The 15,000-nt window shown below is 43.1% G+C and overlaps 1 protein-coding gene and 2 long non-coding RNA genes across 23 annotated transcripts in view; 1 reads left to right on the forward strand and 2 right to left on the reverse strand.

Annotated features, from left to right (window-relative positions):
- Nucleotides 1–15,000, reverse strand: part of LOC127001913 (putative neural-cadherin 2) — a 164,488-nt gene that overhangs the window by 84,407 nt on the left and 65,081 nt on the right. For 4 of the 12 annotated variants that reach the window (XM_050867148.1, XM_050867150.1, XM_050867147.1 and 1 more), the window contains exon 1: nucleotides 7,224–7,564. The exons of 1 other annotated variant lie outside the window; for it this stretch is intronic. In XM_050867148.1, coding sequence (XP_050723105.1) covers nucleotides 7,224–7,338 — 115 coding nt within the window. In that variant the 5' untranslated portion in view covers nucleotides 7,339–7,564. Of the gene's footprint in view, nucleotides 1–7,223; nucleotides 7,566–15,000 lie in introns of those variants that run through there. 7 more of the 12 variants (XM_050867157.1, XM_050867161.1, XM_050867159.1 and 4 more) reach the window with 3 other exon arrangements.
- On the reverse strand, nucleotides 11,688–12,794 carry LOC127001922 (uncharacterized). Of its 7 annotated transcripts, none has more exons than XR_007755554.1 (4): nucleotides 12,647–12,794; nucleotides 12,449–12,578; nucleotides 12,196–12,259; nucleotides 11,688–12,130 (listed from the first exon to the last, which is right to left on the reverse strand). It is a non-coding gene; the product is annotated as an uncharacterized LOC127001922 (long non-coding RNA). The 7 variants fall into 7 exon arrangements; XR_007755551.1 differs by having other exon boundaries at nucleotides 12,196–12,322; XR_007755553.1 differs by having other exon boundaries at nucleotides 11,688–12,062; nucleotides 12,196–12,385.
- On the forward strand, nucleotides 11,957–13,879 carry LOC127001923 (uncharacterized). Of its 4 annotated transcripts, none has more exons than XR_007755559.1 (2): nucleotides 11,957–12,098; nucleotides 12,547–13,879. It is a non-coding gene; the product is annotated as an uncharacterized LOC127001923 (long non-coding RNA). The 4 variants fall into 4 exon arrangements; XR_007755556.1 differs by having other exon boundaries at nucleotides 12,037–12,166; XR_007755558.1 differs by lacking the exon at nucleotides 11,957–12,098 and adding an exon at nucleotides 12,230–12,357.

Consider the following 15,000-nt stretch of genomic DNA (forward strand, 5'->3'; position numbering starts at 1 on the left):
TGTATCCACCTCCCACCGGAACTTATACAGGCTCTTAATTCCTTTTGTTCTCACTCCCACCCCGACACTGCTGCAGCCCGACCCTTTGAATTCTTGTTTCCATTCCATTTTCCCCCTTTTAAGGATTATAATGCTCGACTAACTGCTCTTCTCTGCCTTTCCTTCCGAGAACACTTTTAAAACACTTCAAGTATCTTTCTCTTCCTTCCCCCGCGATACGCCAAAAGATCTTTTACATTTGCATTTTGTTTGTTCTTGCTCTCATTCTCGCACCACCTGTTCCTGCTTTTCTGCTTCCTCGTGAACTTTTTACAACATTCCGTGCCTGCTGCCGCTTCCTTCTAGCAGCAAAATGACTCAATTTGCTTTTCTCCCTTCGATTTTTCTCCCCCTTACTGCATTTGCTTCAACCATTTTTGCCTTGTTTGTTTCCGCGCTTCTTTCCGAGGGTGCGACTTTGACGAGAACTTTTCTAAACTGGCCGTTCGTCTTCCTCTTTCCTCTACCAGCAAAGCGACTTCAGCCCTCCTATTTTTACCCTTTCCTATTTATCTCCGTTCCTTTCTGCCTTCTCATCCGACATCACAGTTACCATAAGGGCATATCAAGTCCCTCCACTCCTTTTCCTTGTTTGCCAGACCTTTCCCTCGTTGTCCTGTTCCACTCTATAAGTCTCATGCTGCCGTCACTTCACCTCTGTTTCGCATTACTCCCGACATACCAGCTTCTACAAAGACATTCCCAAACACTCTACTCCTCTCCCTCTTCCTTCTACCATCAAGGGAAATAACTCCAGATCTTTCCTTCGTTGTCCTTTTCTGCTCTATTAGTCTCATACCGCTTTTACTACCCTCTGTTTTCCATTACTTCCTTTCGACGTGCCAGCTGCAACACGAGCATTCACAAACACTCTATTCCTCTCCCTGCTCCTTCTACCATCAAGCGAAATCACTCCCAATCTCCTTCCTTCCGTTCCGTTCCGATACTTGAGAGCAGATAGGAAAAGGAACAGAAGGAGGAGGAGGAGGAGGAAAAGGAGGAGGACGAGGAGGAAGAGGAGGAGGAGGCCGTTCCGTTCTGAGACCTGAGAGCAGATAGGAAGAGGAACAGAAGAAGAAGAAGGAGGAAAAGAAGGAGAAGGAGGAAGAAGAGGACTTGAGAGTAGAGAGGAAGAGAAGCAGAAGAAGAAGGAAGAAAAGATGAGAGTAGAGAGGAAGAGAAGCAGAAGAAGAAGAAGGAAGAAAAGAAGGACAAGGAGGAAGAGGAGGAGGCCGTTCCGTTCTGAGACTTGAGAGTAAAGAGGAAGAGAAGCAGAAGAAGGAGGAGATCGAGGAGGAGGGAATGCAGGAGCGCACTATCGTCTCTTCCTCCTCCTCTTCTCCCGCCCATGAATATCGAAGCAAAACGTGAGGTGTCGCCACGCTTGAGGAGGATCAGAATGTGTCTGCAGGACGGGGCGAAGGATTTAGGGCGGCAGGAATCTGTAATGGCGCGCGAAATCATTTTGCATCTCATGGTTTTTCGTTGAATTTATTGCGTCTGTCTGGTTTGGTGCGTTTCCCTGTCCGTTGTCTCGTCTTCTATTCTCTCCGCCTCTCTTCCTCTTTCTTTTTCTCTCTGTCTTACTTTTATCTTCATTTTCTTATTCTTCATTTACTTTTTCTCGGTAAATTTATCTTGTTCATCTCGTTTGCGGGTTTGATTTATTTCGTGGTCTCTCTCTCTCTCTCTCTCTCTCTCTCTCTCTCTCTCTCTCTCTCTCTCTCTCTCTCTCTCTCTCTCTCTCTCTCTCTCTCTCTCTCTCTCTCTCTCTCTCTCTCTCTCTCTCTCTCTCTCTCTCTCTCTCTCTCTCTCTCTCTCTCTGTCGAATGCCTCGGTCTGTGTAATTCATTTAGACTCTTTTAAGGGCCGACTTGATTACTCTGCTTCCATTCCTTCAGGCTTCATTTACAACAGTTCTTTTATTTGTTGACGCGTTACTTTTATCCTCATTGTAGATAGTTTTCATTTGTATCGGTCATAAATGTCTTCGCTTTTTGTGTAGGGAGCTGACACATGATTAATTTTCGAGGCAGACTTTAATATTGCTTGTAGTTTTATTTGAGTCTCCCTTGCACCGATTCTGTTGATACTAATGTTAAGTGATTGTCTGGCATTACCTTGCTGGCCATAAGTGTGAGACGAGTCCATTAGTTTTCGGATTCATATAATTTTACCTCTTTTTTTCTTCCCTACATGTCCGTTTCTTCTTCCTCTAGTTCTGTAAATTGCTCTTTTTAATTTCATCTCATACTCGCGTTTCTGTTTTCTGATTTTCTTTTCGCACTCTCTCTTGATGTTGATAGAATTAGTATAATCCTGTGAATTGTGAGCCAGTTTATATTTCTTATACAATTTTCCTTTTTCGACGATGATTTTTATTTTATTCCTTACTTTCTTCTTCGGTCGACTGATGGAAAAAGGACGATTGTTTTCACCCAGATGTGAGCAGGAAGGATTTCTAGTTATGAATCTATGGTCTTGTAATAAAGATGTCAAGTTATTAACCGGAATGACCACGGTCTCTCTCCTCTCTCATTTGTTTGCCTGTTTGTTTTTTTCTACGATTCTCTCACTCTGTCCTTCTCTGTTTGTATTACTCATTTACCGATTTACACACACACACACACACACACACACACACACACACACACACACACACACACACACACACATACAAGGAAAGGAAAGGCTGGATGAATGTAGATATGGAGACGGGACTATTAGAGCTTAGCTTGGGCCCTGTAGACTACAAATAGGTAAACACCCACCCACCCACCCACCCACCCACACACCCACACACCCACACACACACACACACACACACACACACACACACACTCCTACGGGACTCTCACCGATTCCCCAAAATTATATTCCGTGCAAAGTTTAATAAAGAAGAAAAAAAATGCTCTGGATAAAAGGGCTGTATTTAATTGTTCTCCCGGCTATTTATTTCATTACATCCGTGCGCATTGCTACATGTATGGAAATGCTCGTTGCCGAATGGAAATTGCAATATTTAATTTACATGCCCCGGAGTACAGATTTTGTAAGCATTTTATGAACGTTATGGGATTTATATTCGTTCCAGGTCTTTCTTTTTCTCTCTGGCTTACTTTTATCTTCGTTTTCTTATTCATCATTTACTTTTTCTCGGTAAATTTATCTCGTTCATCTCGTTTGCGGGTTTGATATATTTCGTGCTCTCTCTCTCTCTCTCTCTCTCTCTCTCTCTCTCTCTCTCTCTCTCTCTCTCTCTCTCTCTCTCTCTCTCTCTCTCTCTCTCTCTCTCTCTCTCTCTCTCTCTCTCTCTCTCTCTAACATAATGCGCATACAGTTTTATTTCTAACCCTTATATAATTGCGGGAAAAGACGATATTACGGTTGTCTTGTCTTGTCTTTCGTCTATTAAAGGAACGAAGCCGAAAAAGGGACATTTTTTTAAGACCTTTTACCGTGGTGCAGGAGACAGACAGAGAGCTCAACAAAAAGGTATGGTGAAAATGCTCGCAATATTCAGTTCTCAAACGCAACAACATAAAATGAATGATTCTATCGAGGTTCATGTGTCAAGTTTATTACGCATTGGCGACTTTCTACAGCCTGCATTAATCTTATATATTTTACTCTTGTCTATATCTATATATTTGCCTATGTAGATATAAACACATCCGTCTTTTTCTACTCTTCTATGTAAAGATGTTCATTTAAGCAATTATAATTAAACCTTTTTCACGTTTTTTGGTAAATTTAGTCTTAACAATCAATCTGTATGTCTATTTTTCTGTTAATACATCAGTTTGATTATCTTTGTGTTTATTTATATATTTACTTGTCTATCTGGTTATATTTCATAATTAAGTATACTATAGTCTATTAGTCTATTACTATTAAATATACTATAGTCTATTAGTCTATTACTATTAAATATACTATAGTCCATTAGTCTATTACTATTAAATATACTGTAGTCCGATACAAATATGAAGTCCATTTGGCTCACGTGAGGCTCGAACCTCCTCACAGCGCCGCCGCATCGTCCCCAATACACCACTCTCTCTCTCATGTGTCAGCTGAGTGCGATTTGAAATTGTGTATCAAATATTCTGTAGACATTAAATACCACCTGGCAGCGCTATGACCAGAGGATCCCCGAACGAGTCCCGCCCAACTGGACTTCATAGCCTTCATAGTCTTTTTCCATCAGAGAGAGGATATAGTCGATGCAGAGTTACAGGTACCTTAATATATCCGAGGTTGGAACACACTAAAAGCCGGTTCACATACCCGTCCTCCGTTACTGCGGCCAACCAATACAACACACATTACAAAAATAAGAAATACAATCCGGTCTGAACTCCCGGAATACTAATACCTGGCGGGGGGAAAAATATGGAGTCATTATTTTATTTTTATGCCGCCAATAAATACCGAAGCAATTCACACGCGCAGGAAAATATTCGCGTCCCCGTGTGTTACATCATGCGGGCGGGGCGCGGCGAGGGGCGGAAAGAAGAGGGCGGTGTATTTATTACTAATTAGACTGGAAGTTGTTATTCATTCCTACGAGTGTACAACTTTGCCCGTGAGGGGAAAAAGTACCTCGTAAATCTCTCTCTCTCTCTCTCTCTCTCTCTCTCTCTCTCTCTCTCTCTCTCTCTCTCTCTCGTCCTGAGAGAGAGAGAGAGAGAGAGAGAGAGAGAGAGAGAGAGAGAGAGAGAGAGAGAGAGAGAGAGAGAGAGAGAGAGAGAGAATATCCTCTTTCTGGAATATATAATACTTTTTAAGATCGAAAATCCACTACAAGTCAGTTCGACCTCGGGTACAAAACAAAAAGTACAGGTACCAGTCATGTCGTTCCGGGCTGGGTGCGCTGTGACTAATGGAGGAGGCGGGTGGCCCCTCTTTTCCTCTCTGAAAGGTAATCTCGTTTGTGTGACAGTGGACTCTTGGAAAACAAAGTACGAAGGAGACGAGACAGTGCCAGGACATTCAACAGGGAGGGGACTACAGGTTGCATTTGCTGATACGAGAACGAAGAAATGAAATGAAAGTCAGGGTTGAGAGTTGAGGTGTTTTCCGATTCATTCTCGTAGTATTGTACATTATGTATATTAACAACTAATGATATTCAGCGTGAGAATTACGAAGACACGATGCTATTTCCTATAACTTTCAATAGAAATTACCTTGGGAATTAAGGGTTTGCTGGTGAAACAAAGAAAAAGTGAAGGGAAATGTACATGTATTTGTTCACCTGCACATCTCGGTCGTCATATTCGGAAAATATACACGATAACAAATACAAATACTGGATGTTAACTGAAAATGCGCTGAGGCAACGATTTCGTTCGTGATATGGCAGAAATAGGCGAATAAAATCTGTTATCCTCTGTGCATTTCTATAATGATCCTTACGTAAGCAACTGCCATTATGATGTAGGCAGGCTATCTATCCGTCTCTCTGGGCCTTGAGGATGTTGTTCGTTAGATCCATTACCCTGGGACACACTGGCATGAATGGCATCTTGGTTACCACAGTTTCTTATCCCCATGTGATCTAAGCACCCATTTATGGATTAACCCGGAAGGAATGAACAACTGGTCGGGCTGGGGGCCGACTACCCTGACTGGAATCAAACCCGGGCCCGCGTATTTCTGGCTGGGTTTGCTAACCACTACACTAAGAAGGCTTTTAATAATTATAACGTCAGATACGTCACTGTGATGATTAAATCTTTTCCATCGCTGAGATCTGACAGTTGACAGTTTAGGGGCTTCTAAAATATTACGTAAAAATAAATATAAAGCATAATAACAATTGTACTGATTGATTGTGTTTCTTTCATTGCCACGGAAAATATATACAGGGAAACGAATCAGTTCCTCCATGGGGCAGTGGGTAGCACTCCTATCTATAAATCAGCAGGCCTGGGTTCGACTACCGGCCCAGAAAGTCGGCGTATAGCTCACCCAGCTGTTGATCCTCCCTTATGGGCAGGTCAATAAATGGCTACTTGGGGAAACCTGGGAAAAGAAACTGTAGTAACCCGGATGTCACCCTGGCCCTGTGCCTCGGGGTAACGGGTTATCACGCGCCACAGGTTCAAGGGCCAATGTGATGGAGATGAGCACCGAGGCCATGCGCAGCTTAGCGTATGCCCCTGACTCAACTTAATGCCCATAGGATCCTGTGGTATAGAAATTTAGTCAAAGAAAAAGAAAATCAGTGTCATAATAGTCACAGAATCTATGGGCTTGACCTCAAGGTGATTTTTTTTATATAAACTAAAGAGTAACAGATAAGGCCTTACTCGGTGGTGTAGTTGGGCTGCCCTCTGACGATTCCTAAAACTTGAGGCTGGATTTTTGAGTTCTAGATTAAGGTCATGCAATGTTATAAGGAACGAGAATAAAGTTCTCTCTATACTCCTGATCGCGCGTGTGGGGGCCATCCTCTCCTTTCAGGAATGGGAATAGCTATTTTAGCCGTTTTGGGGGGCATCGAAAATAGCTTGCGGCTGAGTGCATTTGTTACTACTTTTGATTAGATTCACTTCTGACACAATAGTTCTGATAAATTTTTATGACAAAACGGTGATGTATGAAGGAGAAACCATTCATATATTTTGATTAAGTCTGGCTGCGATGTGAAGTGTTTCCAAATTAATTTACGAGGTGGAGCAAGTAATCGAAAGGCACATACGAGGGTCGATCCTTTTCATTGGGAGATACCGAAGTCAAAAGTTTAAAAAAATGTCCTAAAGCTAAAGAGTCTACAAGCAGAGCCCTTCATTCACAGTCTAAGCGGGACATCAAAGTTTTTCCACATGAGAATAGAAGCGAAACAAGGGTGAATCTTAAGCTACATGCTCACTCATTATGTACCACGAATTACCGATGTACAAAGTTTCGAAACAAGCTGAGTGAAGACCGAAGACTTAACAGCGTGTCGCCCATATTTCCACACAAGTATACGAGACAAAACAAAGAATTCAAGGCCTCATAAAGATCGTGAATGGAGATACAGTCATATAACTATAACCTGAGTGGCTTACGTCAGCTCAGTATCTCGCTACTTTCCCACACGAATGTACTTGGCGAGGAGAGCGGCAAGGCAGGCTAAAGACAAAAAAGGAGGGAGGGAGGGAGAGGGGAAGGGTGGTGGTAGTGGTACAGACCGTCGGCGGAGTAACAGGTCGCGCTGTGCCGGGGAGGGCGGGCTCCTGAGGGCGCCGCGGAATGTTCACGGGGCGGCGGCCGGCACGCGACTGGCTGGGCTCCTACACCAGACATCGCCGCCGCCGCCGCCCGATACAAGCTTCCCGGCCACCCCCTCTCTCACACGCACGCTGCCCCACCCGCTGTCTCTGCCTGGATCTCCTCCCTCTACTCTGTCTCTCCTTTTCCTTCTTCTCTCCCATTCTTCTTCCACTTCCCTTCTCCCTCCCTCTCTGTTCTTCTTTCTCCTTTCTTTCTTTTTTTGGCCCTCTCCTTTCCTCCTTCTCCCTCACTCTTTCCCTTTCCTTTCCTCCTCTTTCTTCTTTCCTCTTCCTTTTTCCCTCCCTGTTCTTCTTCCGCTTTCTCCTTCCTCCTTTTTAACCTTCTCCTTTTCTCCTCCTCCCTGATTCTTTCCCTTTCCTTTTCTCCTCCTTCTTCTCTTATCTTTCTCCTCCTTTCTTCTTGTCTCTCCTTTTCCTTTTTCTCTCCGATTCTTCCCCTACTCTTCTTCCTTCCTCTCTGTTCTTACGTTTTCTCCTTCCTTATTTTTTACCCTCTCTTTTTCTCCTTTCCTTTCCTTTTCCCTCTATCTCATTCTCCCTTTCCTTCTTTTTCTCTCTCCTATTCCTTCTCCCAGATTTTCTCTACCCAACCTTTTTCCCCTTTCCTTCTCTTTCTCTCTCATTCCTTCTTCCGCATTTTCTATCGGTGACCTTTTCTCCCTGTCCTTCTTCTTCTCCCCCTCTTCGTCTCAACCTGTTTCACATGTGGGGAGGAGGGGACAGCCTTTCGTGGTGTGGGGATCCCGGGGAAACCATAGTAACTTAATTGTGGCCTGGATGAAGAAGAAAATGAAAAAGAAGAAGAAGAAGAAGAAGAAGAAGAAGCAGAAGAAATAAAAAGATGATGATGATAATGGTATTGATATTGAAGAAAACGAAAGAAGTTACAGGAGATGAAATCATTCCACCAAATTGCGGTTTGGAAGAAGGATAAAAAAAAAAAAAGAAGACGGAGAAGAAGAAGGAGGAGGAAAACGTAGTAAATGCTTTCAGAGGAGCATGTGAGGCGTAACACACACACACACACACACACACACACACACACACACACACACACACACACACACACACACACACACACACACACACACACACACACACACACACACACACACACACACACACACACACACACAATTGCAGTCAAATGATGTCGCTTTCGGTGTGTATGTATGTGGGAGCAGAGGAAGCTGTGTTTTAATTGCTTCTTGGAACTCTGCAGCTGTTTCGGAAATGAGAATGAGTCTGGACCGGACTGAATAAACTAAGGTGGTGGAAACGAGCGTTGCAGTGTGCGGAAATGGTCTTGTTTGAGTGCTGCAGATTGTCCTTTCCTTTCCTTTTCCCTCTATCCCATTCTCCTTTCCCTTCTTTTTCTCTCTCCTATTCCTTCTCCCAGATTTTCTCTACCTAACCTTTTTTTTCCTCTCCTTCTCTTTCTCTCTCATTCCTTCTTCCGCGTTTTCTATCTCTGACCTTCTCCTCCGTTCCTTCTTCTCCCCTTCCTCGTCTCAAACTGAAGTCGTGCGTGTGTTTCAACATATTCTTAGGTAGCAGCGAAAAGGTAAAAAAAAACTACCCTCACTACAGATGTTTGGTACAGGAGATGTAAGTAAAAATGTCACGAATATAATGCAAAAGGTAATTAGAGATGCATACACCTCGCTCCCGAAATTGACCTCTCTTTTGGCCACCTCTTGATTCTTTTTTTAGGAGCAGCGAGTAGCGGTCTTTTTTTTATTATTGTTTTTTTTTTGTGCCCTTGAGATGTCTCCTTTATTGTAAAAAATAAAAAAATAAAAAAAATTTACACCGAATTGTAAAGTCAATATGGTGGGCAGGACGAGGGTGTTGAGGAGGATTCGCTAAGCTGCGCATGGCCTCGGCTCTCACCACCATCACACTGACCCTTCAGCCGGTGACGGGAAATAGCCGATTACCCGGGTCGGAAATTCACCGTGGCCAGATTATCGTACTCAGAGCATAGTATTTACCGGTTTCTAATGCCTAACTATTGCCAAGAAACATCAGGAATTAACTATTTTAACGATAATTATAAGTGAATCTCCTTACTAGGGTCCACGAGACAGTTTTTGGGTAGGAAGTCGGTAAATATAAGAGGCTGAGTAAGACAATCTGGCAACGTTGGTCGGAATTCGAATTCAGGCCTGCGAATTCGTATCCAGGCACGCTAACCACTTCAAATGGAGCTAGTTTCCTGTATATATCAGTATCTTATAGGGTGTAACGGAGCTCATCACCACCTTTGGATATGGCAATCTGATGTGGTCTTCAAACATTTTTTTTTTACAGCAGAGGAGTCCGTTCAAATGTGAAAAAAAAGCCCGCTAAGTTGGACAGATATATAGTTTAAAGTAGAATATCATTTATACACGCACACAAAAAATTGGACTCTAACGATCATTTCTTAGATAAAGGTAAACAGTACTTCATACAGTGTCATTTCCATTTCCTTAGTATTATCGTCAAGAACATGATGACCTACGACTTTATCTTCCTCGGCGTTTTGACAACCACTGGGATACTTTCAAACTGATGACACTCTCGAGATGCAAGTCTTCGGAAGGCTTGCTCGAGGGGGTGCGGTGTTTTACGAGGCACGCGCTGATCCTCGCCGCCGCGCTCACCTGAGAGGATGAGATATTGCTGCCATGCGAGGTGTTAGGAGGAGCGGGAGGCCGATAAGGCGAGGTGCATAAATCGTTGTTTCTTGGGGAGCCTCCGAGTCTCATTTTCATTTTTTTTTATGTGTGTGTGTGTCAGGGGTGGATCAAATACAATTGTATTTGTATTTGAATTGCATTTAAATACAATTTTAATGTATTTGTATTTGTATTTTGACATCCAGAGAAAAAAGTATTTTGTATTTGTATTTGTATTTTGACATCCAGAAAAAAAGTATTTTGTATTTGTATTTGTATTTTGGCACCCAGAAAAAAAGTATTTTGTATTTGTATTTGTATTTTGGCACCCAGAAAAAAAAGTATTTTGTATTTGTATTTGTATTTAGAGTCAAAACCATTTGAGGAGGATAAATACTGTTAAGGAAATAGAAAAAGAAATAATGTTAAGCCGCGTTAAGGCGGAGGAGGAAACAGATGAAGGTTGAAGGCGAAGGAGGAAAGGATTAACGTCAGATCACGGGGAAAGCGAGTAACGAAAACATTAAGGTTGAAGGCGGAGGAGGAAAAAAATTAAGGGTGGGGAGTAAGGAGGAAATTAACCTCAGGTCACATGGAGGAGGAGTAGGAGAGGATTTAGGGAGTTACTGAGGGATGGGTGGCTCGGAGGAAGGATCCGCCCGCAAAAATGTGTGACGTCACGGAAATGGGAGGCATAGGGGATGAGATGTGAGTGAAGACGACGAGCGAGACAGTAAACCGATCTACTGCCTTAGCTTGGCATATGCACTACAGTCACCTATCAAAAAGAGGTTGCATCCATTTCTTGAGCGGACTGATGTCATTGCCGCAGCTGTCATGGGCCCCAGGTTTAAGCTGGCATGGATGTCATGTAAGAAAATGCAAAAGGAAAAGGTTTCCAAGATTGTGGACCTAATTATTTCCGAGTCAACTCAGTCGACCTTGAAAAAGAAAACATTTCAAGAGTGAGCCTTTCGTCTTTTCGGCTGGCATGAGTGCAACACGACCTCGTCTTTTTGCCTACATGCCTCCAGCTGGGCAAATGATGGCAAGTGCATCAACAAATGACACTACAGTGGTGAAGGCAGAACTTGAAACGTACCTAGAAGAAGGTGTTTTGCCTTTTGATGTCAATCCACTGAGGTACTGGCGTGATGCAAAAAGCTTCAAAAATTTGAAGCACTTTGCCAAGAATATTCTAGGGTGCTGTGCAACAACATGGACGCCCCGGGAAGCATGTCACATCCACGAACATAAAAAAAAGTCCCCGCAGAGAAATTAAACAGCTGTCGTGATGATAACAGAAAAAGAGCAAAGGGCGGGAGGCGAGGGGGATGAAAGGGATGGAGGGAGATGAAGGGGAGGGAGAATGGAAAGGAAAGGGGGCTGATGAAGAAGTTTGAAAGAAATATATGTATAGAGAGCAAGGATGAAAGAAAGGGAGAAATAGAATGAAATAAAGAAGAGAAAAATAGAGGAACAGACGACTAAAGAGAAGTGGCAGTCCAATACAAATGTTAGGAAACTTTAGTGGGCCGTCCTCGTGAGTCAACACGCTCACTGGTGTTCTCCCTCAGCAGGTGTGTGAATGCAATGTACCTGAAAGAAGTTAACTGGTGAACCAATTCTTACTATGTAAAATCAATCAATCAGTCAATCAGAGAAAGAAAATATAATTAAAAAGAAAAATTGGAAGCAAGAAAGAAAAGGGAAAAGGATGCTGTGCCGGAAGCCGCGGCGAGGATTCCTTATGATGCTTGTGCGCGTCCCCGAGGCCCATCGGTCCTTCATCCAAGAACCGATAAACGCGGTGACCGGCGCCTTCACGGCATTTATGATTAATTTTATAATCCAGTCTGGTAGTTTTAAGAAGCGAGTTCTTGCATCCGCCCTATTCGAATCGGCGGGGTGGTGGAGCGCCAGCGAGCCCAAGGTCTCCCAGGCGAGCATGGCAGGACTGGAGGGCTCCCGGCAGGGCGCCTCGGCGTCCATCGGGACCCCGACGGAGGTGCCGGAGATCTTTCGGCTACAACGCCGGGCAGGTGGGGCTCGTTAGCCGTGGTAGGCAATCTGCCTAGGAGAGCAAACTCCGAACAACAAACCAGGGCAGGTGAGGTTCGTTAGCCGTGGTAGGCAATTCACCTAGGAGAGCAAACTCCGAACAACAAACCCGGGCAGGTGAGGTTCGTTAGCGAAAGGCAATTCACCTAGGAGAGCAAACTCCGAACAATAAACCCGGGCAGGTGGAGGTCGTTAGCGAAAGCAGTTCATCTAGGAGAGCAAACTCCGATTACAAAACCGGGCAGGTGGAGGTCGTTAGCGAAAGCAGTTCACCTAGGAGAGCAAACTCCGATTACAAAACCGGGCAGGTGGAGGTCGTTAGCGAAAGCAGTTCACCTAGGAGAGCAAACTCCGATTACAAAACCGGGCAGGTGGAGGTCGTTAGCGTGAGCAGTTCACCTAGGAGAGCAAACTCCGATTACAAACCCGGGCAGGTGGAGGTCGTTAGCGAAAGCAGTTCACCTAGGAGAGCAAACTCCGATTACAAACCCGGGCAGGTGAGGTTCGTTAGCCGTGGTAGGCAATTCACCTAGGAGAGCAAACTCCGAACAATAAACCCGGGCAGGTTGGGCTCGTTAGCCGTCATAGGTAATACACCTAGGAGAGCAAACTCCGAACAATAAACCCGGGCAGGTTGGGCTCGTGAGCCGTCATAGGTAATACACCTAGGAGAGCAAACTCCGAACAATAAACCCGGGCAGGTTGGGCTCGTGAGCCGTCATAGGCAATACACCTAGGAGAGCAAACTCCGAACAATAAACCCGGGCAGGTTGGGCTCGTGAGCCGTCATAGGCAATACACCTAGGAGAGCAAACTCCGAACAATAAACCCGGGCAGGTTGGGCTCGTGAGCCGTCATAGGCAATACACCTAGGAGAGCAAACTCCGAACAATAAACCCGGGCAGGTGGAGCTCGTCAGCCGTGGTAGGCAGTCTGCCTAGGAGAGCAAACTCCGAACAATAAACCCGGGCAGGTGGAGCTCGTCAGCCGTGGTAGGCAGTCTGCCTAGGAGAGCCAACTCCGAACAATAAACCCGGGCAGGTGGAGCTCGTTAGATGTCGTAGACAATCCACGTGATGGGAACACCAAAGAAAAGGAAAATAGAAAGGAACACCAGAAAAAGGAAAATATAGTAACAAAACATCAAGAAAATAAAATAAAAACACAGATCATCCACCTTCAGGCCCTAACATCTCCAAAATTAAGGGTGAGTCTTTTCTGGGGAGAAAGAGGCTCATCCAGACCAAAGAACATCAAAGAGGGATGATATAGAAAGGAACACCAAAAAAATGGGAAAAAGAGAAAAAAACATCGCAAAAGAAAAGTAACAACAATAACAGGACAACGTCAAGAAAAGTAACATACAAAGAAACATCATCCACCATTCGGCCCCAAACTAACATCACCAAAATTATGGGTGGGTCTTTTCTGGGGAGAAAGAGGCTCACCCAGACCAACGAACATCAAAGAGGGATGATATAGAAAAGAACACCAAAAAATAGGGGAAAAAAGATAAAAAAACATCGCAAAAGAAAAGTAACAGCAATAACAGAACAACATAAAGAAAAGTAACATACAAAAAAACATCATCCACCTTTCGGCCCCAAACTAACATCACCAAAATTATGGGTGGGTCTCTTCTGGGAGGAAAGCGGCTCACCCAGACCAACGAAGAACATCAACAAGAGGATGATATGAAATAAAAGAACATTAAAAAACACGAAGAAAAGAAATAAGAAGAAAAAGAACAGAAAAAACATCGGAAAAGAAAAACAAGAAGAAAAACACATCAAGAGAAGAAAAATATAAGAAACATCATCCACCTTTCGGCCCCTAACTAACATCACCAAAATTATGGGTGGGTCTCTTCTGGGAGGAAAGCGGCTCACCCAGACCAATGAACATCAACAAGAGGATGATATGAAATAAAAGAACATCAAAAAAGAAAAACAACAGCAAGAAAACAAAGAAAAAGATAAAGACAAGAAAAGGAAAAAGAAACAAAAAGAAAAAGAAAAAACACCAAAATAAAATAAAACAAAAACAAGAAAATAATCCAAATAAATAAATAAATAAACAAATACAGAATACAGTAAAATTAACGAACTAACTAACTAATTCAAACTGTCTAACTATTAAACTACCTATCTAACTAAGGGTACTATACAAGGGTACTATTGGACTACCTATTAACTAACTAACTATCAAATCATCTAACGATCGAACATGTATTTGTCTGACTCTATCTATTCATCTGCATGGCTATCTATCATTATGTTTATCTATCCATCTTTTTTTTTTTTTCTTTTTGCAGTTAAGGAAGCAGCTCAAGGGCAAAAGTAGATAAATAAATAAAAAATCCGCATAAATAAAAAGTTCTATCTCTATATCTTTTATTTGTTTATTTGTTTATCTTATTTGTTCATCTTATTTATTTGTTTACTTATCTAATCCGTCATCAGTCATGGTCAGTTCTACCCACACGTTTTCCTGCCACAATTTTTTTTTTTTCATTGTGTAGTCCTTAGTTCCGGTCTGACCTTGAGCTGGAAGGGAAAGACGGGGGCAGGGAGGCAAGAAGAGGGAGGGAGGGAGGGAGGGGGAGGTAGGACAGAGTAATAGGAAGAATTTGGATTGTAATAGTTTCCCCCCCCCCTCCCCCTCTGCAGCCAAAAAATAAAACGAAGAAAAGAGTCAAGTAAAAAAATAAATAAATGGTAGCTAACAATGATAAAGAGTTTGCAAAAAAAAAAAAATGGAAATCGATGAGGTAAAGACTTGGCAGTTTTTTTTTTTTTTCAACACAGAAGACAGAAAGCTCAAGGGCCAAAATAAGAGGATACAGAAAAAAAAAAGATCGCTACGTCGCTGCTCCCCAACCTTTATCCTTTTGATTATCTGTGTCTTGAATGTGGCAGAGTAAGAGACTTTGTACAACTACTGATATTTGT

Source organism: Eriocheir sinensis, chromosome 22, assembly GCF_024679095.1.
Source record: "Eriocheir sinensis breed Jianghai 21 chromosome 22, ASM2467909v1, whole genome shotgun sequence".
NCBI classification, from domain to species: domain Eukaryota; kingdom Metazoa; phylum Arthropoda; class Malacostraca; order Decapoda; family Varunidae; genus Eriocheir; species Eriocheir sinensis.